General features: G+C 36.6%; 1 protein-coding gene across 4 annotated transcripts in view; it reads right to left on the bottom strand.

Annotated features, from left to right (window-relative positions):
* Positions 1-4,021: 4,021 nt before the first annotated feature.
* The window catches only part of ZFX (zinc finger protein X-linked), a 73,642-nt gene continuing 54,698 nt past the window's right edge, over positions 4,022-22,965 (bottom strand). For all 4 annotated transcript variants that reach the window (XM_081081265.1, XM_081081264.1, XM_081081263.1 and 1 more), the window contains 6 exons: positions 19,479-20,045; positions 9,146-9,286; positions 8,575-8,718; positions 7,759-7,911; positions 7,089-7,229; positions 4,022-6,273 (listed from right to left, as the gene is read on the bottom strand). In XM_081081265.1, coding sequence (XP_080937391.1) covers positions 5,090-6,273; positions 7,089-7,229; positions 7,759-7,911; positions 8,575-8,718; positions 9,146-9,286; positions 19,479-20,045 — 2,330 coding nt within the window. In that variant the 3' untranslated portion in view covers positions 4,022-5,089. The remainder of the gene's footprint in view (positions 6,274-7,088; positions 7,230-7,758; positions 7,912-8,574; positions 8,719-9,145; positions 9,287-19,478; positions 20,046-22,965) is intronic.

The raw sequence follows: 22,965 nt of genomic DNA, 5'->3' as shown, positions 1-22,965 counted from the left end.
AGCAAAATAATATAGTTCTAATGAACTATTCTATTTTTGTCAATACATTTGGATATTTCTGTGGTAATTCACATGATGAACAATTGCCATCTACAATTCTTAAGCAAGTTTTCTGTAGCAAAGTATCCTAATGGCTTTACAGTATCAGCAGGTCACTACAATGCCAAATCCCTTGTGTTCACTGATACCAACAATACAAGTAACTTGGGACCAAGTGAACAGAAAAAAAACAATCATTCTTGAGTTTTACCTCAAACTTAATAGACTAAAAGAATTGCCATCTCAAAGGTCACAAAAGTGATTTTAAAGTCTGAGCAGGTGCCCTAGCTGGTTTGGCTCAGTGGATAGAGCGTCGGCCTGCGGACTGAGGGGTCCCAGGTTCAATTCTGGTCAAGGGCACATGCCCGGTTTGTGGGCTTGATCCCCTGTGTGAGGCGTGCAGGAGGCAGCCGATCAATGATTCTCTCTCATTATTGATGTTTCTCTCTCTTGCTCTCTGAAATCAATAAAAAACATTTTTTTTAATAAAAAAATAAAGTCCAAGCAGGTGCAGGTGTTATTACCTGTATGCAACACTGATACTTTCATTGGTGCTAGAAGTGCTCAACTACTAAAGGGACCACATCACTTCCAGCTTATACTGTGTCAAGAATATTAACCGCGTGATTTATGTTTCTTCATTTCCATGTGTGTGTTTGTGTGTGTGTGTGTGTGTGTGTGTGCGCGCGCGCATGCACACACACACCCTGTCTATAGCCAACACTCCACTAGGGTAACTTAAAACAAAATAGGAATTTATTTACAACAATAGCAGATGTCAAAAATAACAGGAACAATATATAACAAATCCAAGAATTATTTTATGAAAAAGGCAAACAATATATACACAAAAGACAAAACAAAACCCAAATGGGCAAAGTTAATTTTTACTTTACCTAAACAGCTACAGATACGGGTTTTCAGATATGAATTACTTAAGTAACATTGGGCCAATTAGTTAAACACATACACACTTTCCAGTCCCTCTCTTTTACTTGCTGACTCTTCCTCTGAATTCTTATCCACCTTTGAGGAGTGTAACTTAGGGGAAGCCATACAAGACTAAGTGCAGGCTATTTACATGTGGACTAAAGGATTTACTCACTGACCAGCAGACTCACACTTTAAAAGGGGTAAATCCAAGGTATAAATTGAGTCCCATGTCACCTTTAACTGCTTATCTCTGGCTTGTGTGTATGTGTGTGTTTCTAATCTTTGAAGTTCCTCAAGTGCTCTATAACAGCATTTCCCAAACTTGAGCATGCAGCAGAATTACTTGGAGGACATGTTAAGACATAAGATCACTGGGTCCCACACCCAGTTTTCTGATTCAGTGGGTCTTGGGTAGGGCTGAGAATTTGGCAGCACTTGAAAATCACTGCTCTGAAACAGCAACCCTTTAAGAGTTTGGTCATGATTTTCTTTATATTAATTCTAGAATTTGTGGGAGCTCAAGGAAATTGTCAATACTAAGATTCCCAGAGAACAGAGTAATACACTGCCTGGGATCACAGACTGGTATGATGTTATCTGTCAGGTATTTTATTACAAACCAGTTTCTCAGCATGCTACAATTTTCTGTCCAATTTATGGCTCTGGACAGTGACATTCACCATGTCCTCTTGATCCTTTACCTCAAGTTTTTATTATTTACTGTCTCAACTATTAGACAAATACTTATTCCTACATAGTTGAAGATCAGCAGGGTCTCATCTTTAAAAATCAATGACTGAAATCTATCTTGTTCTTTTTTAAGTCCTGATAACTTTTACCTAACTTCTCTTATTATGACAATGACCATTCTCTAGTATTTATTGTCGTCTAGAACCCTCCAACTGGGCACAAAGGGGAAACTCTAGGGCAGGGTTTCTGTGGTGGAGGTGGGGACAACCCCCACTGACCCAATGTGCAATGCATTGATACTAAAATGAACTTAAGTGCTCTCAAAAACCACTTTATGCAAGGGAAATTTATCTCCGGGTAACTGGAGATGCTAATAAAACAAATCCTTTATGAAGATAAAAGAAAAAAATAAATTTCAAGGACATGCTCATCAAAGGACTCACCAATCACCTCTTAACTCCTCTGAATTACTTGCAAATCCGCAGGGCTGAAATATTATCAGTATTTGCATTCAAGTCATAAAATTCAAAGCAATCAAGCATTTTGAATTCCACTGCTGCATAAAAGGAATTAAGAAATGGGGAAATGAAAATAAACCACTGCTTTTGATGTTTATTAGGTTTACAAAAACTGTACATTTTTTTTCTTAAGAAAAAGCATTAACTTAGTACTGGTATCAAATAGACTAAACATTCAGTAACAGGAAAATATTCTGATTTTTATTTTTGCACATTATTCTCAAGTACACAATTACAATAATGTCACACATCCCTATATGATTTTCTTTTTATGTATTTTACTTTTTTTACAAAGTGTACAGAGGGAGGGACATACAATATTTAATAGGATATTTCTACAGAACAATAACTTATATTATGTCCTTGTAAAAATCTGTACCTCTTTAAAACATTTAACTGAAACATCCATTTTTTTTTAGCTTTGCTAATCAAAATTGTTTTAAGTAAAACTAGGTTGTAACTAATGTCAGTACATAACAGTGACTACAATTTCATTTTCTCTTTATACAGACAAATACATTTTATCATATTCACTTGACCAAACCCTTAAATACCTTTTAAAGGTTTCAATATTGTGCTTTAAAAAGAAAAGAACTGTGTATGATTCCAGACTATGTAAGAGAAATATAAAGTGTGTAAAATGCTGTGTTCTTTATCTTTCAGCTTATTTAAAAAAATATAATGACCAATTATATTTTCTGTATTAATTTTACAGGATGTTTTAAAATTAATAAATTTCCACTTTCATTTAAGTGTTTTACATTATCTCTGGGAAAAATTAAAAATTAGGGAAATTTTAAAGGTTCTCAAAAAAACAGAGCTTTCAAGAATAGTACTGCAGGGCAATGAATCACACAATTTTAAGTTACTTTTTTTTAAAAAGCACGTTATAGAGGCCAAGAGGGCACAGGAGCTCCCACTGGGACAGGCCCATGCCTTGGTTTCGACTGGCATTCAGGTTGGAGTTCATACCAGCTTAAAAGTACTTGACTTAGAACTGAAGTAAATCAATCCAGTACTTCAGAGGCTTGTCAAACACACGATATTTAGAGTTCTAATCCTATAAACTCTTGAATACAGATCAACGGCAAAGAGAAAGATGAAAGGTAAAAACCTAAAAGCACAAAGAGGATGGAGCACCATAATGAAGTGGCAAGGCAGCTATCAAGTGGGAAGAAAAGTCCAAAATCTCCCATGACGTGCCAGGTACTCGTATGTGCTGACAGCCAATTTAAGGACCCCCCCCCCCAAAAAAAACTGTCTTATGTTCTCTAAAATTTATTCTAACATAACCAAATTCTAATGAACTTTAGCGTTGCTTTTATGAATTTATAAATCTGAGTCTGAACTATTTGTTTAAAAAAAATCAACTCAAAGAAAAATAAAACAGTGAAAGACATGGTGATATTCCAAATAAGGCATCAGATTTTCCTCATGCACTTAAAACATACCTTTAATGTTATGTTCTAATCAAAGCCAACTTGAGCATTAAGTGTTTGAAAGTTTCCTAACTACAACTAAGAAATAACAGAGTAGGCTGAACTTGCCAAGTATAAATCATAATTAGCACCCGATCTCTGATACACGAAGCCATAGCTTCTTTAGTCTCCCTCGCTTGGTAACACAGAGTTCCCTCGGGGGCTTCTCAGAGAGAACTGAGGAAGGTCTGTCCGGATACTCGTTAACTTTTCAGAAAAATATAAAGGCATGGAGCTGAAGGTGTATGAAAACATTCTATCTAGAAACATCTTAACTTCTATTTTTCAATTACCAAAGATATTTAAAAGAAAATACCTTTACTCTTTAAAAATACGAGTGTCCTTATTTTCCTTCTAATTCTTCACCTGAGTAGTCTCTCTGAAGAGCATGCTTTACAAAATGCTCTCATACATCCCTGCATCTTTCATGTTATTGTAAATTTAATACTTTTCATTATAGATTTTAAACAACTACTACTTGGGGTTGTGTGTATAAATATGTAAAATAAGCAATACACACAGATACATGTTTTATATATATATGTGCATATACATAGTTCAGGGTACATATACATATATAAAGTTGCAAAAGATCCTATGAGCCACAAATTACCTCTAGGAGATTCCAAAATGCAGTCCTCAATAAGTCTCATTTGTAGCACACAACCATTCCAAGACAAAGCAGCACAGACAGAATAATCAAAATACAACAGGATCAAGCAAAATTTGTCAATAAAGTTTTCTAAGACTTTGCTATGCAGACAGAAGATGTAAATACTCCAAAGAAAGCCCCCCAAAGATATATTTTGTCCACTAAACAAAATGAAAAGTAAGCACAAACCCACCCACTGTTCTTTACTCAGCAATGCCAGGGATGCAAAGCTCAAATGGAAACTTTCGTTGTCATGTGGTCTGAAAAGATTAAGCAAGACAAGTACATGACTTTCGTGTTAGCCTAATTGGACATGACTGTTAAATCTCCCATTTATGTTAGATGTCTCTGACAATTTTATTGTAAGAAATTTATGGGGGGGGGGGGGGGAATAGTTACTCTGAAAGTAATCATGTTGACTCAATCTAAAGTTACCCTAGCTTTATGTTAAATGGTCTTAGAAGAGTACCATTAAGATAATAAGCAAGGTAAATATTTAAATAAATATAAAACTAATAGAAAATTTCAGTATAGAAGGATTACTTCATTAAAAGCAACTTGCTTGTTGCTGCTTTTCCCCATTAATTAAACAAACTGAATAGAATTCAGAACACACTACTGAACAAAATGTTAAAAAAAAAAAGTCAACTACAAGCAATACTCTATTTGTACACAGAATAAATCAATATACAGTATTGTATGTGAACAAGACTGATTGGCTTTAAGATGAATTTTCTGCTCCAAGGCCTGCATCTCCACAAACGTCTGTAGAAGTATTGTTAGGGCAGGCCCACTTCTTTATGATGCCGCATTATGTGCTGGTTCTTCTCCGAAGGTCTCCGGAACCCTTTCTTGCAGTACTCACAACGGTGAGGGTAGTCTTTCGTATGAATGGAAATAACATGCCGTTTAAAGCCTGAGGCATCTGTAGTGCTATACTCACAGTACTCACACTGATACACCTTCCTGCCACTGTGTGTCTTCATGTGCTTTTTAAGCTCATTCTGCTGCCTAAATCCCTTTCTACATCTCTTGCACCTAAACGGAAGATCTTTTGTGTGAACCGAGAGAATATGGCGACTTAGAACGAATGGATCTGCAATCTTAAAGTCACAATGTCTACACTGGTGCATTTTTTTACCCTTGTGGGCAGCCACGTGTTTCTTAAGTTCTGAAGGCCTATGGAAGCCTTTATCACACATGTCACACTTATGGGGGTAGTCTTTCGTGTGAACTGAAATGATGTGTCGTTTCAAATCACTGGAGTTTGAACTCTTGTGGTCGCAATGCAAACACTGGTGTGTTTTGCTTTCTTGGTGAATAAGAGCATGTTGCTGCACCTCTTTGGTATCTGAGAAAGTCAGAAGACAAATGTCACACTTGAATGGCATCTCTTTACTATGCTTAGTTTTTACGTGCGTTTTCAAGTTGGAAGAGTCTGCAGACCTGTATTCGCAGTACTGGCATTGGTACGGCTTCTCCCCAGTATGGATGCGCATGTGCTTTTTGAGCTCTGAGGGGTGACGAAAACCTTTACCGCACTCCACGCAGATATGAGGAAAGTTCTTGCTGTGGACCGCCAAAAGATGGCGGTTCAATAACCCTTGTTCAGCTGTTTCATATTCACAAAATTTACACTTGTACATTTTGTTGGCTCCTTTTTCCTTATGCACCATTTTGTGAGTAAACAAAGCCCCAGCATGAGAGAAATGCTTCCCACATTCATCGCATTCAATGGCCTTCTCTGTCTTGCTGGTCAGCTTGTGGCTCTCCAGGTGGTTGTGTAAACTTATCTTCTTGTTGGTAGTGTAATCACAGTCAGTACAGCGGTACTTCTTCTTGGCAAGGTGTTCAGGATGGTTTTTCATGTGCCTTTTCAAAAAACCTCTGGACTTAAACTTTTTCCCACAAATCATGCAAGGATAGACAGTCAAGGGATGTCCATCAGGGCCAATTATTATTGCTAAGAAAGGAAAAGAAAGGTACATGAGAGATCAAACCAAATTCTATTTTGGTTTCATCAAGAATTTAAAGGGTGTGTTCTGGACATTATTGGGCAAATACTCTTAAGTTAAGCTATTTGCTACTTAACATTCCTTTTAGCATTTTTCAACATAGGAGATATATCAACCTTGTCATAAAGAGGAACCTGGTCTGCAAACTTTATTCGGTATGACTGTACCAACCTCACTCCCTCCAGTTTAAAACAATACATGAATATGTAACTTCTATCAACTAGTGATTAAAGCTATTATTATCAATTTAGAAATCAGTGGGAAATTATTCATAAAAATAAAGTGTTGTAATCACAATTTCTTCTTTGGTTATTCCAAAAGCATAATTTATGTCAACTTACAGTAAAGCTTAAATGGGCATACAAGAATAGACAGGAATACATCACATGACCTTAAGTACCTGTTCTGCTGCTCTGTAAAGTATGCCTCTTTACGCTGACATAATCAGATTCTTTTAATATATTACTTTTAAAAAAGTTAATGTTTGTAACATATTTGAGGGATTTCTTTTCATTTCCACACACAAAAAATCACTGAGTTTTTAATTATTTCCATCCATGTTCGATCCATTCCGTTTCTTTTTATCCAAGAAAATCATTCATGAATATCACTGAATTCTTCAAATTATATTTTCAGCTTTGATACGCAAAAGTTACACGTGGTCTAGCAGCTAAAATGCCATCACAACACCTCTGTGGATACATACTAGTTTCATCTGAGAGCTCGCAAAGCACGCTGCGCTGTGGAACTCGTGTGCCCTCACCTGTTTGGTACTGCCTGGAATCAGGTCTTCTCCTTTTCTTTGGTTTTTGTTTAGCCAGTCTGCCGAGCCCAGCAGACTCATCTATGTGCAAGAGGGCACTTGCAGTGCCATTCCGGTTTTCAATTCCATCAGAATTATTACCTAACGATGCGCATTAAAAAACAAAATTATACTGTATTATAAATTATAAAGAATTAGGGATTCTTTATTAACTACAACAACAAAAAGCCATGATACTCATGAATGACAGAAATTCCCCATTCTAGATAATGGGTTTCATGACCATATTTATTATAACAAGACCGGAAGAAATGGCCGAGCTTCCAAATCTAAAAAAACACATGTCAGCATTTTGCCCCATGGACTCTCTTGTCTCCCAAAATTGAAAAGGCATGGGACAGATATAATCAAGATAAAAGTTTCAGCTTGAAAGCCTGTGTGCTTCTTGTAGTACTTCCTTCTACATGCTATAAACATGAAGAAAAATCTTGTTAAAAACAAAGACAAAAAGTAGACTTTATAATCTTCCACTACTCCTGTTCCAATCAAGTAACCATTATAGGGTACTGGCATTTCAGATTTCTGAAACCTAAAACTACAGAAACCATCTTTCAAGCATGAATTCACATTCAAGAACCAACTCAATTGGAAGAGCTGCTATGCAACTTACCGTAAGCTGCTGCCCACGCTATTGGCATGAAGGTTTTGATTTCATTGTCATCGATTTGCTGTTCGTGTGCGGCGGCTGCTGCGGCTGCTGCAGCGGCATCCTCTTCTCCTACGATCACTTCCATATAAACTTCATCAGCAATTTCAGCAACATCTAAGTAGAAAATTATATAAACTTTTGTGACCAGGTTTACAGAGATTACAGGAAAGATACTGTCATTTGAATTAAATTAATAGACAAGTAGAAAGAAGGTTCAAATGTTATACACCTAGAACACAGTTTTCGCATATAAGCACTCAAATATTTGAATGAATCATTCATTTCTTGGTTTTCACCATAATTCATTTTTTCATTGTTGACACTATTCGTTTTTCAATAAAGTTCTTAGAATACATGAGTTATTGGTGTTTTCCTTGGAATACGGCAGCATAACAATCTCTACAATAATGCTACTTGTTTCCTTTAAATATTGGCCATATTTAAAATTTTTTATTTTTTGTTAATCCTCACCTGAGGTTATTTTTTTCCATTGATTTTTGGAGAGAGTGGAAGAAAGGGGGAGAGACAGAGAGAGAAACATCGATGTGAGAGAGACACATAGACTGGTTGCCTCCCACACGCACCCCGACTGGGGCTGGGGATGGAGCCTGCAACCGAGGTACGTGCCCTTGACTGGAATCGAACCTGGGACCCTTCAGTCCACAGGCTGACACTCTATCCACTGAGCCAAACCGGCAAGGGTCATATTTAAAGTTTTTTTTTTTAAAAAGAACTACAAGAACATTAAATTTTCTCCCACAAAGACCACCTACTTACTTAAGTCTTCATCTTCTTGCTGAGAGTCATTGACAGTCATATAAACCATCTTTTCCCTTGGCACACGAATACTGCTATTCTGATCAAGTAGTTCAACTCCATGGTCATTCTCAGGCTCACTCTCCACAATGTCTACGGTGCCACCTATTAGGGAAGATGACAGCTCCAAGAATTTATGAGAAAACTTCATTTCCTCCTATTTCACGTATCACATTTTACATACTTTTCTACTGCTACATTGGAAACCTTGCTTAAATATAATTTTATTGATTTCAGAAAGGAAGAGAGAGTGGGAGAAAGATAGAAACATCAATGATGAGACAGAATCATTGATCAGCTGCTTCCTGCACACCCCCTACTGGGGATTAAGCCCACAACCAGGGCACTGAACCCCAACCTCCTCCTTCATAGGTGGATGCCCAACCACTGAGCAACACTGGCCGGGCTGGAAACCTTGCTTAAAAGTTATCTTCAGAAAAGGTTTCAAATGTTCTCAATCTAATCCACCCAAAAGTAATCAGGTTGAAGTGTTTAGATCAAGATGAGTAATATGTTGAAGGTGTCCTCTTACCTAAGTCATCCTCTCCAGGGTCAGCTTTAAAAATGTACACCTTGATGACTTCAGGGCAAGAACCATCCACTTTACAAGGATCAATTTCTGACTCTGTCATTCCAGAGGAACCACCATGTTCTATTTTGCCAGCATCATCCACTAAAAAGGCAGAGAACACATTACAAATAACATTAGTAGGTATTTAAATGTTAGCATTTTCAAGTCTTTTTTTACAAATATAATCTTTAACTTGATTCACATAAAAATGAACGATTTTACCTAGACAAGTAGACATGTGGAGCATGATGGGAAATGTGCCAATAGCTAAGCTAAAGCCTGTCACAAAGGGTCTTGTGTAACCAGGCAGAGAAGATCAGACTTGATCCTTGGCTGGTGGTTTCTCAATCTTGTCAGGTGTCAAAATCTCTTTGGGAACTTAGAAACAAAGGCCAGCAACCAGCAGTTCTACAGAATCAGAATCTGCAGGAGTGGGACCTGATATATAGACAGATTAAGAGGTACACTACCCTAGGGATTCTGATCAGAGTTTTGAGAACCTCTGCTATAGGTGATGGGACACTTTTAAGCCAAGCAGTGACAAGGTGAGACCACCATTTTTGCTATACCATGCTGGCCTTGAGAAAGGTGGATCCAAAGGGGTTAGGACATGACACAGGATACCACTTGTGAATCTACTTCAATAATGCAGGCGACAGATACCAAGGCCTCGAATCGGGCAGAGGCAATACAGATGGGGAGGAGGGCTGGACTTGAGGCCTATCTTAGAACTAAAATGGCAGCACTTGATGCCCAACTAAAAATTGAACATGACAAGGATAACTATAGGATTTCTGATTTGGGCGATAAACAACTGGGTGAAGAAATGTTAAGAGAAATGAGGAAAAGGATCTCTCTTCCTACATGTTAATTTAATTAAGGTCCAAGGGATAACATCTCTGAAAGCTCTCAGAGCTGATGTCTGTCCCTATCCCTCTGTACTCATAGCATACTTTGATTGTTTCTCTAAGTGTACAATTCACTATATTGCTGAGGTTTTCCACCTATCTTTCCCATTGACAGAGTAGAACCTGTATTTTCATTATTCAGTCTTTTAAGATAGAGTCTGGTGATAGATGATCAGAATATTGATGAATCAATGATTTCATGAGTGGCTAAGACGTGAAGTCAGTTGCTGGATATTCCAGTCTGAAAGCTGAAGGCTGACACACAGATTTGGGAGCCCATCAGCCCCATGCTAACCAAGCCTTGAGATCATAGAATGAGAACCTGCAGTATGAGGCAAGAGCGGGCTGAGAAAATCCTGGGAATGTCATAGTCTAAGGGAGGGACAAGAAGAGTTCAGAAAGGAAAGCTGGAGAGGTTGATTAAGAGTCATAAAGGAAGCCAGGGAGCTAAGAGTTCTGAGAATTCTAGTAAGACCCATGGCAATAATACAGCATGCATTATTCAAGGAGGAATGTCTGCATTGACCAGAGTCACCTAGAAGTCATTGATGTTCCTGGTGAAAAGTGGTGTGGTGAAGGCTATATGGGGTCAGATGTGGATTGAGTATTCAATGGAAGCTATAAATTTCTTTATGAAGTCTAATTTTACCGTGAACAGAGAGGCAGTGACTAGAATGGGTTGCACGGTCAAGGACTTTTCTGTTTGAGAAAAATACTTATGCATGCTCAATCTGTAGGAGAAAATATAATAGAAAGTGATGGGCTGAAACCAGACATGATATGAAATTTATAGATCAAGATCTCAAAGGAAAAGGGAAACGGAAACGAAACTAGGTGCAAAGATAAAGGAGCCCTGGCTGGTGTGGCTGTTGGCTGAATGTGATCCTGTGCAACAAAAGGATTCCAGTTTGTTTTTTTTCAAATATATTTTATTGATTTTTTTTACAGAGAGGAAGGGAGAGAGATAGAGAGTTAGAAACATCGAGGAGAGAGAAACATCGATCAGCTGCTTCCTGCACATCTCCCATCGGGGATGTGCCCGCAACCAAGGTACATGCCCTTGACCGGAATCGAACCTGGGACCTTTCAGTCCGCAGGCCGACGCTCTATCCACTGAGCCAAACCGGTTTCGGCAGGACTCCAGTTTTGATTCCCATGCCTGGGTTGCAGGCTCGATCCCCGGTAGAGGGGGTGCAGGAGGGGGCCAATCAATGCTTCTCTCCCTCTCTCTCTTAAAAAAAATCAATAAAAGCATTTTTTTCAAAAGGTAAAGGAATTTTCCTTAAATAGGAGAAATTTGCTATACCTTCCGAGATGAGAAGGTAAACATGGATGAGAACATAGCTACATTGTGTTTAGGGAAAGGAGGAAGGTTGTAATGCAGAAAATTGGAGAAGTTCATGACTGGTGGCTTCAACCGTAGATATGAAACAGGAAGGAAGGACTTGGTTACCAGTGAGAGAATGGCAGACTGAGTTAAGAGCTTAAAAAGCTAGAGAAAATGAGTTGATCCGGGACAAGCTTGATGATATGAAGGGTCAGAGACCAGTTGGTTAAACTCTGCAGTTTAAAAAAAGAGAGGTTCTCTGAACTCTGAACATAACTACCTATATTCAAGTATCTTGACTACATTTTATAAAAATGGTTTGTAGGGGGGAAGAATCAGCATTATGTCCTTATTTCTGGCCTGATGTGTACCTGCCCTTTTTCAAAGCTAAATATTTTTATGATATACCCAAGCCGATTGAGCCAATGTTATTTTGTTAAAGGTAGCTTTGGAATTTTAAGCTGAAATAACATTATAAGGATGAAGATCTCACCAAACTAGCAGGTAAGTCCTGAATAAATTTATGTCTTCAAAGAATTCATCTCTGACAGGTGATATTGTTGATGAAGCTTGGTCTTTTCTGGCAAGGTTTGTCCAAACTGATTCTAACAAGTACTAGAAAATCAAATGCCCTTGTGTTTACAAAGAACAAGGTCAGGCTAGCTGTTTTTGGGTACACTAGTTTGTCAGTACTCATAAGATAAACCTTTGATGATTGGAAAATCTAATCATTTTTGAGCTTACAAAATGTCATGTATTTACCTATAACTTGAGCTAAAAGACTTTTCTGTTTGTTTTCATAAATGTGTGGGAAACACATTTCAAACATACAGGCTTACTGGAGCCAAGCAGTTGTTCTACCATTTGACAAAAGTAGAATTCAGATTTTCACCTTGAGAATTTGCCCCACTAACTCAAACTATGAAATTATTCTAAATATGAAATATTACAGAAGTGATTTGTTTTAAAAAATACTTTGCTGGTTCTCTTACTCAAAATTTCACTCTGATTTTAATGCTATCATTAAAAATGAATTTCTATTAAAAACAGATAAAGAAGGCTTAGATAAAATTGAGTCATCATACCTATGATTTCTGCGTAAGTGCCTTCTTCTAATGCAGTAAAATGAAGAACTAGAGCTTTAGAATAGACCTCTCCAAAATGAAGAGCATAATTCCTGAAAATTAAGACTACTTCTAATAATAACTACCATTTGCATGGCATTTTACAATTTCCTTAGCATTTCCTATGTACTTTTACTTATTTGATTCTCATCTTTTCCAGATAAAGAAATAAAGGCTCTGAGATGGTATGTGACTTGCCCAAATAGGTGAACTAATAAGTGAGAAGTGGGAGACAGAGCGAGGAGGTACCTGTCTTTAGAATCCAGATCTTTATTTTCATCTTTTGATTTTTTAAGAAATTTATGTTCACTGTATATAATTTAGTATTTTAAAAAATCAACAATAGTCCCACCAACCAGAGAGTCTATCATTATCTTAGTAAATTTCCTTCCCAGTTTTTAAAGTGAAATTGGCATCACATTTTCCTCCAGCCTTATGGAATAATCATCTTTGTATCTCATCCAACAATTTTAAACTGTAAAACTAAAGAAAAAATTGACTTAGCAATTATCTCATTATTAATAGCAAAACTATGGCAAAATATAGGCATATTTTATGCTGCTTCAAGGGAGCTTCAGTAAAATCCCTGAAGACCAAAAATTAAGGGTTGCTTATTTGCAATACTAACAGATGCTATGGAGTCTAAAAATATAGGTAAGACTTCAGAAAACTCAGTAGTTTCTGAAAATAAAAATTACTTGGGGGTGGGGGGAATAGGGGATACACCACTTCAAGCAAACTGCTTCATAAAGGAACACTGATCTAATTTAAAAATCAGCAAAACGAAGCTGATTTGGAGAACATTTGATGGAGAATCTATATAATAAGAAATAACAATGGTTGTGATAATAACACCAAATATTTACCTACCACATACCACATGCCAAGCATGATACTAAGCCCTTAAAATATACCATTTACTCCTCACAACAACCTTATAAAACAGGTGATAATGTTTTGTTATTCTCATCTCTCAAAGCTTCAAAACAGATTTCGTTATTTTTGCCAAGATAGAAAAATACATGGTATGGGATTGCTATAGAATTGCATTTTGTGTACATTAACATCGTAAAAAGAGACATCATACCAAAATCCCTTAGACACTGCCCTCGGTCAGCTTTCTTAAAACAAAGATCCAGTCACCTTACTCTCTAGCAGGTAATGGTGCCCCATTTCCTACCAAGTAAAATAAAAATTGCAGTCTAGCAACCAAACTCTGACCAAACTGCCTTCTGCCTTCACATTCTTATCTCCTCAGCACCCCCCCGACTATGCCATGTACCCTGAAGTTATTAGTATGTTATTTCCATTCCTTTGTGCTTCTGCAACTTTGCTTTAAATTATATACATATTTATTATAAAAGCTGTACAGCTTATTATTTAAGAAAAGTATAAAAATAAATTAAAATGTGCTCAAAAGCCCACCATATGGAACTATCAATAAAAATTACAGATCATTATTCAGACATTTCTAGGCATATTTAGGCATTAAAAGAATGGGAGACAGACTGGACAGAGATTTTTTTTGTGTGTGTGTGAAAACTGGATAGTGTAACATGCTATTTTTAAACAAAAAATATTATATTAGAATTTACTCAAACTTTAATTCCATTCCCTGGCTTACCAATCCCTTGCCCCACCTCTTTTTTATGGTGAGGAGAGGGGAGGACTACACATCTTTGCCTTATTTGAGCACTTTATTCTTGGTATAAATCTAACTGAAATCAGATTAAACTGAAAACTCTTAATTCATTAATTTTTAGTATTGATTTCTAAATAAATCTGAATGCCTACAGTAAAGACACAGTAACTTTAGATAAACAGAAACTTTAATTTTATCAGAACAAGCTTAAAGCTTGTTTAACATCTTCTCTAAAATATTCTTAGTTCACTAGACTTTTCTCACATTTCAGAAATATTCCCATACTGATATATTTTTAAAATTCTAAAATTTTATTCTGTGATTTACCAAATGGTTTCAAGGTACAAAATGAAATTGATCGAGTACATACATAAAAGTAATGGTAAGATTTACACAAACCATCAGCCTGTAGGACAAAGAAATAAGCAAATACTTTAGCATGTCTCCTGTGCTAATATCCCCTAGAATAATTCGATTCTAAACCATTAGACTGTATTGATCCTCAGAGTTCATGCACTAAACATAAGGGTTTGCATTCATTCATTCATTCAGTCACTCCCTGAACCACTTTTTATTGGATGTCTACTATGACCAAAGTTGTGCTGAATTAGGAGCTAACATCAAACCAAATGGTCAAAATACCTAAACTAGAAAAGGCCAGGGCCATTAGGCTCCATATCTGCAAGGGTGCCATTCACACTATAGTTGGACAGCTGACAGCTGCATGCAGCAATCCTGTAGACAGATCTCTAGCATGTCTAAATGTATTCCTCCTCTAGTAATTGGTTTGCCATCTGCCCAGATGCACAAGCCAGAAACCAGGGAGCTTCAAACCCTCCACCTCCCAACTTTAATCCAAATTCCACTTCCTAAATATGTCATGAAGTAACTTTCTGCCAAACTCTACTGATAGAACCTCATTTCAAACTAGCATCGTCTGTTTCTTACCTGGACTACTAAATCATCTCTCACAGCGTATTTTTTGTTTTTAATTTTAGTCTTCCCTTGTCTGCTCTCAATATTGCCACTAAGATTACTTTTGTAAACTATAACCCTAAGCATATTATTATTAATCGGCTTACAACGCTAATAGCTCCCCACATCAGAAAGGTAAAGCAGGCTTATTGTATTCAAAGGCCTTTATGATTTGTGCCCAATTTTGCGACTCTTACTTCTCAACATTTCCTCCATTCTCATCATTAAAGACATTTGCACTCCAAAGAAAAAGTCTTTGAACAATCAAAGACCTTCCACATTTCCCTGCCTTTAAATATGTTCTCTGCCATTCCTCCCCCCTCAGGTACCCACTGAACATTTTATTCATCCTTCAAATTGAGTTCATCCCAAATTATGTTTAAAAAATATAATAATAATCCCTGTCTTTGATAAATACTTATGAAATAAATATGTGGGATTTGCTTCAAAATAGAGGGAGGAAAATGAATAGGAGATATGAAATAAATTTAGTTATATCTTCAGCCAAGCTCCCACAGAACTTTGGTTTATACTTTCATAGCATTTAGCTCACTCAAGTGTACCAAAAATCTCAACATTTTCTCCCTTAGTGCTCCCAAAATACTTTGTATATCCAGTTATATCTTTTCACACTCAACTATATAATTACCTGTTTCTGTCTGTCTTCTCTCCAAGACTGTGAACTCTTAAAAAGCCAGAAACTTTCACTGTTTATCTCTAACAGCTAACAAGATTCCTAGTTTATCATGGCTGATTAATAAATGTTACTGAATGAAGATATAAGAAAAGTAAACATAGGCAAGAGTAAAAATAATCGTTTAGATGATTCTTTTTTCTCATATAAACATAAATTTGAAAAAAAATAATTTTCTAGGTAGAAAATAGAATAGGGTGTGGAGGCTGACCTCGTGGCTTCTGCTATTAAGGAGTAACTAAGAAAATGTGTAAGCCTCCTGCCCAAATTATTTCCTAACATTGCTAAAATTGGGTTTTCATGAATATTGTAAATTTTAATAATCACTGAAATTCCATATGCCTCCTCTGTCCACCAATAATCACTTTTTATCCCAAACTCTACTGCGTTGTAGTATTAACTTTACACACACATACATATACACACGGACCAAAAAAAGACAATATGAGAGTGGAGTAGACACTTTGTTTTTTCCTTTATTTTGTTTTATTTATTTTAGTTTTTTTTCCTTGCTTTTGGTTTCTTCTTCTTTTTATTTTTTTATTTTTAGTAAGCACTGGAATAAAACTTTTCCCACTGATTTTTTCAGAGAAAGTGAGTGGGAGGGGGAGAGAGCGAGCAACGTCGATGTGAGAGAGACAACACCGACTGGTTGCCTCCCCCATGCGCAGGGATCCAGCCTGCAACTGAGGTACCTGCCCTTGACTGGAATCAAACCCATGACCCTTCAGTCTGTAGGCCAACGCTCTTACCACTGAGCCAAACCAGCCAGGGCTGAAATAAAACATCTGATTTCAAATCTTCACCCTAATGCTAACTGGATGTGTAACCTTGAACAAGTTACATAAACTGAGCCTCAGTTACCCAAGTTGTAAAATGGTGATAACACCAACATTATATGGTTGTTGTAAGGAATATATATATAAAGTTTTGGAACACAGATACTATTTATTAAAGGTTTACTATTACCTATTTTTATTATTTCCAACTTGTTACAAATCTCCAACTGAAAAATTTTTCTTGGGATAAAAAATCTTGTTTTAAAAAATTTAAAAATTGGCCATAATGACAATCCTAAACATTTCTCCCCTGAAAAGAGAGCTTTATTAACAAATCTCACCAAATAAACTTAATTACATCTTCTGATAAAAATGTCAATTGACTCAAGGGTCATTAGAAGCATTCAGCACACATTACCACCTGAGCTCTTCCTTTGATATATTAATTCAAATGGACTTAAATTATATATATGCCACCAGGCCAAAAGTTTAATAAGCATTAGTTAAGAACTAACCAACCTAATGATTTATTAACATTCAGTTTTTATAAAAGCAGTTGCATATTGTAGAAAATAGTGTTTTGAACACAATTTTATCCTAATGAAAAAGTCAGTGGCCTTAGAATATAAAAACTAAATGGAGATCACAGATACAGTACTGTCATCAAAAGTTTTATTAAAGTTATGGTCTGTACAAAGTAAAATTTCCAATTTTATAATCAACATGTTAAAAATGGTGGCATACTTTCACTTAACCAAACTAGTTTAAAGGGTCCTAAGCTTAAATTATTTGCTATAGCCCTGGCAGGCATGACACAGTGGTTAGAGCGTCAGCCACACACTGAAGGATCATGGGTTCGATTCCAGTCAAGAACATGTACCTGGGTTGCAAGTTTGATCCTCACCCCACTTGGGGCGCATTCAGGAGGCAACCAATCGATGTCTCTCTCTCACATCAATGTTTCTCTCTCTCTCTCCCACTCACCCTCCCTCCCTCTCTCTCTAAAAAAATCAATGGGAAAAAATAACCTCAGATGAGGCTTAACAAAAAAATATGTATTTATTTGCTATAATTTTTAATGTCTTTTTAAAAACCGTTTAAAATAACAAAGTAATATTTTATTAAAATGTGTATTAGAAATGAAGCATCATATTGGTTTATATTAGAATAGAGGCTCTCTGGCCCAGGTTTTTGTCAGAAGGGAACCCCATGCTCCAGAGGCGTATTAGTTGTTTCCTTTGATGTTACTATAAAAGGTAGGCACACCAAGTACCCTAGTCTTCCATAAGAATGCATTATGTTGCCACTGCTTATTAATTCTGCTAATCCTTTAAAAACTGAACTATGCATTTTTGCCTGGACTTTAAGTTTTAGACTTTAATATTTAGGGTAGTAAATTTTGCAAATTCACTACCCACTCCTGACAGCATAAAACTAGTATAAGGATGAGCAGATCCATAGAATAGAATTAAGAGTCCAAAAATTAACCCGTCATATTTATTATCAATTATTTTCAATAAGACCCTGGCTGGGTAGCTCAGCTGGTTAGAGTGTCATCCTGATACACCAAGGTTAAAGGTTCCATGCCTGGTCAGGGCACATATAAGAACCAACCACTGAATGCATAAATAAGTGGAACAACAAATTGATGTCTGTGTCTGTCTCCCTTCCTCTCTCCCTAAAAAAAAAAATAAAAATAAAAAAATCAATAGATAAAATTTTAAAGAATTTGTTTCAATAAGGGTACCAAGAATATTCAATGAGTAAAGAACACCATTTCAACAAATGGTGCTGCAACTGAATATCGATGTGCCAGAGAGAGTAGTTAGCTCGTGACCTCACACCATATATAAAAATAAACTCAAAATGGATCAAAAGTCGAAATGTAAGAGTTAGCCCAGCCAGCGTGGCTCAGTGGTTGACCATTGACCTATGAACCAGGAGATCGAGGCTCGATTCCCTGGTAAGGGCATATGCCTGGGTTGTAGGCTCAGTCCCGAGTAGGGAGCGTGCAGGAGGTAGCCAATCAATGATTCTCCTTCATCATTGCTGTTTCTCTCTCTCCCTCTCCCTTCCTCTCTGAAATCAATAAAAATATATATATTTTAAAAATAGTGGGTCTTTATTTATTTGACATTTAGTTCCTAAAGGCATACTAATTTCCATACTGGGTCAGAGTTGTGGGCTAGCCAACTGAGGGCTTGATCTCTGAAAGCAATGCCAAGAAATATGTGTAAGAAGACACAGTTATCCTCCCAGATGTTAAACATTTAGAGGTGTGCTCCAAAACACCTTACTTTTCTTCAATAACCTGAGTCCATCATACTTAAAAGGATGTTTTAGAATCATCTGTTTCAATGCTATACCAGAGCCTTTTCCCATGCTATCTATTATATAAGTAGTATTTTACATAAGCATATAAGTATTACATAAGTACTAACATGCATATACAAGAATATAAGTAGTTTGGTTATACATTTTTTTCCAATTTAAACTCCTTTTTACGTTTCAATAGGGTTCCTAATTCTAATAAAGGCTGGTAACAGCCTAATCACATCCTTCATGATTTCAAAGTTCAGTTCTATTCCTTCCCGTCTTTGTCTTTCTAGACTGAAGAAATTTCATCTTTCTATTGTGTCCTTATAAGAGAGAAAAGATGCTTTAATTTGTACAATTTTACTTTTCTTAATTTTGAGTTATCTTACAGGCTCCAAACTGAAACAACAATGCAGGAAGGTTTACGAGATTTACTTTTATAGAAGTCAAGAAATTTTCATCTCTGATGTAAGTTAGGAAAGACAGCCTTCAAAAATACCTTTGAAAATCACTGTACCCCAAGACTTACAGGAAATCATAAGGTAGTCCTCACAGTTGTTCTTGTCATCATCTTGCTGGTCCACAGGGATCCCATTGGCATCTATGACTGCTTCCGAGGCACAATCTGCTACCAACACTTCTTCTGAAACTACATCCGTTGTCAGAGGATCAGTGACAATTTCGGCCTCAACTACACTATCATGAACCACGTGTTCAACGTGTCCAACGTCAGACACATGTATAGATTCACTTGTCAAGACGTGTTCTGGTATAGACATTGATGAAGTAATATCGGAAGCTAAAACATCATCTGGGACTGTGCAATGTTCTAAAGAAACTTCTTCAGTTACATCTGAGTCCAGCACTTGCTCAGGAATGATGACCGTTTCAGATACATCTGATTCTTCCATGATATCTGGGCACTGAACATCTTCTATAACAACGTCCTCGATAACATCTTGGATTACAACTGAGTCTGGGTCATCAGGAACAAAGTTATGCACAGTTATGTCTGAATCCACAACATCTGAAACAAAAACGGTTTCTTGAACTTCCACAACAATTTGATCACCATCCATGTGTGCAGCATCAGTTCCTTAAAAAAAAAAAAAAATTTAAAAGCACAATTTCAAGTAGGCATGTATGACTGCCTCAGCTAATGTAAATGTTATTTAATTTCTACCAGGAAAACAGACTAGTTCCTCAGTTTTCTCAAACATTCATATAGATTAAAAAATTAAAAGGGAATCTATTTTTGAATATCAGAAATGAAAAATTTTAATATTAAGAACTTTTTATACTCATCCCAAATCAATTGATAAGAAAATAGAAAAACCAAGCAATTAATTGAGGCAGTCACAAAATAAAAATGTTCATGAAAGTAAAATTCTAGGCTCACTAAAATTAAATCCATATGCATATACTTAAGGGATGATTATAAAAATTAGTAAGTAAAGCAACTTCAGGTGGCAAATATACCATTTTCCTTTATTATGTGTTTTTCATCTCTTTCATCTTGCTCCATCTCTCCCTCAACTAATACTTTATCTTCTTTCCATCTCTCCCATGTATTTCTTTTAATTCCCTTCCATTTTTCTCCTCTTTCCCCCTTTGTTCTGATATAATATCTCATCAATATCCTATATTTATGACTATGGAAATTTAGAAATTATCCTCTGAATCTAAGATGTGAAAGGACTGGGGCATAAATAAAAGAGGGCTAGGGCGGGGGCTGGGTGGAGGGGGGCAAAAGTGGGTAAAATGGGGGACATCTGTAATAGTGTCAACATGGGGCAGGGGAAAGACAGCTACAAGGCCACAGCTAGAGGAAAGGCAACTAGTTAAGGAGCCTCTGAGAATAGATAAGATGAATAAAAGTGCAACTGCTCTGGAGCAGTAGAGGGTGAGGTTAGTTGGAGCGGGGCCTACCCCAACTTCACCAGGGTACTCTGCCTCCATCCAGCCTCCTTGCATCGCCCCATACCCTAATGCCCCAGGCAGTTCCTCAGAGTATAAGAAACACTACTCTAGTCCACTCTGCAGTTAAGAATAAAGGTACAGGGTTGAATCAATTAAAGCCCAGTGAGATTAAATGACTTCACCAAGATCACACATTTGTACAGATTATGGTACTCAGTAAATATTACTCTGAATAAATGCCACAAATGGGACTCCAAATCAGATATCCTTGTCAAAACACATAAAATACAATAAAACAAATCTGGTATCTTGGCTCCTGGTCCAGAGAAAAGCAACTGAGGTTTTTATAAAAATCTTAGTTAAAAAGCAATTAATTTTAATTAGTGATTCTGGATGTGACTCAAATCAGGCTGAATCTAAGCAGCTGCCTAACTCAATGACTGTGTATCACTGGCCAGGCCCTCAGAGAGACACATGATTTTGTTTAACAAACACAAATGATCAACAGGGGTCAAAGAACCTTTAAAAATGTAGGAAATCTTGAAGCCAATTAATAGCTATTTTAGTTACATCTAGAATAAAAAAATGTTTGCTTTATTTTCTATAGAACTTCTACTAAGTGCTTTTATACTCCTTTGTTTTCAATATTCTCAATATTAACATCAAGCAATAGATCACTATAATCTCCATTTTACAGATATAAAGATGAAAGCATTTAGTGGCAAGAGCAATAGTTAAAAAATCTAAACCAGAGAACAGGGTTTAGACACTTATTAGTTTTGTGACCTTGGGCAAGTCATTTAACCTCTGAGTTTCGGTTTCCTCATCAGTAAAATGAGGATAGTAGTATCTGCCATGCATACCTCACAGGACTGTTGTGATGATCAAATGGGAAATGTATGGGAAGTATTCTGAAAAACTGTAATGAGAGGTTTCATTATTATTAGGACAAATGAAACTGGAGGCCCTGGCAGATTAAGTGACTTGCTCAAAGATAAACAAACACCATAAGTGTTAACAACCAGGGCTAAAATGAAATAGCCCTTCAATCTACCACTTAGCCCATGACCCAGGATTGCTCATGACAAGATTAAGCTAGCAAATACTGTACATTTTTCCTCAAAGAGCTTCTTTCTCTTTCAAGCACATTAATTATACATGTTCTAATAAAAGAAGAATTACAACTGCATTTGTTATCAAATTGAAATTACCAAACTTGAGTCAAAGACTATTCTAAATTGTTAAGAAAAATAAACATACCCCTCCAACACATACACACACTGGATTTAGAGACTAAAGAAGTGAAAATTACAGTGGGTGGGAGTGAGGGCGGAGGGTGGGGCGGGAACTGGGAGGAGGGGAGTTATGGGGGGGAAAAAGAGGAACAAATGTAATAATCTGAACAATAAAGATTTAATTAAAAAAAAAGAAAGAAAAAAAAAGTGAAAATTAAAAACCACTAATTTTGAATTTCCTGATATAGTTAATTGCTACTTCTTTAATATACTGCAATATGATCATTTTAAGCCCAATGGAAAACTCATTAATATTTTATTTAGAAGGGTAGCTAGCTAGTGTGATATAAAACCATCTTATATCATAAAACCTAGTGTAATCACTTTACGATGTTATGTAATTGGAATGATGGATAACCTAAAATTATGAATAATTTTTTTCTATTTTTAAAACTTCATGAACTTAATTTTCCTTGTACAGTTTAGAGAGTGGGGTAAGACTGTCTTCCTGAAGCAAAAGGCTCCTCTTCTCAACCTGTGAAAGATAGGTTGTAAAAGTAGGATGGGGTCAGAATGTGGAGGGCCTGAGGTTTATAATTTAACTGCTGGGTAATGGAAAACAAAGAAATTACATGATCCATGTGTTACTTTACGATGAGTACTCTGGCTGGGGGACTATATAAAAGAGACTAAGGCCCTGGCCAGTGTGTGGCTCAATTGGTTGAGTGTCATCCATGCACCAAAAGGTTGCTAGTTCCCTCTGGTCTGTGTTCTCAGTGGTTAGAGTGTCAGTCCACGCACTGAAGGGTCTCAGGTTCGATTCCCAGTCAAGGGTACATACCTGAGTTAGGGGTTCACTCC

This window comes from Myotis nattereri, assembly GCF_964212035.1.
Source record: "Myotis nattereri genome assembly, chromosome: X".
Taxonomy (NCBI): Eukaryota; Metazoa; Chordata; class Mammalia; order Chiroptera; family Vespertilionidae; genus Myotis; species Myotis nattereri.
The sequence above is the reverse complement of the archived record's forward strand: the minus strand, read 5'-3'. Positions and strand labels throughout refer to the sequence as shown.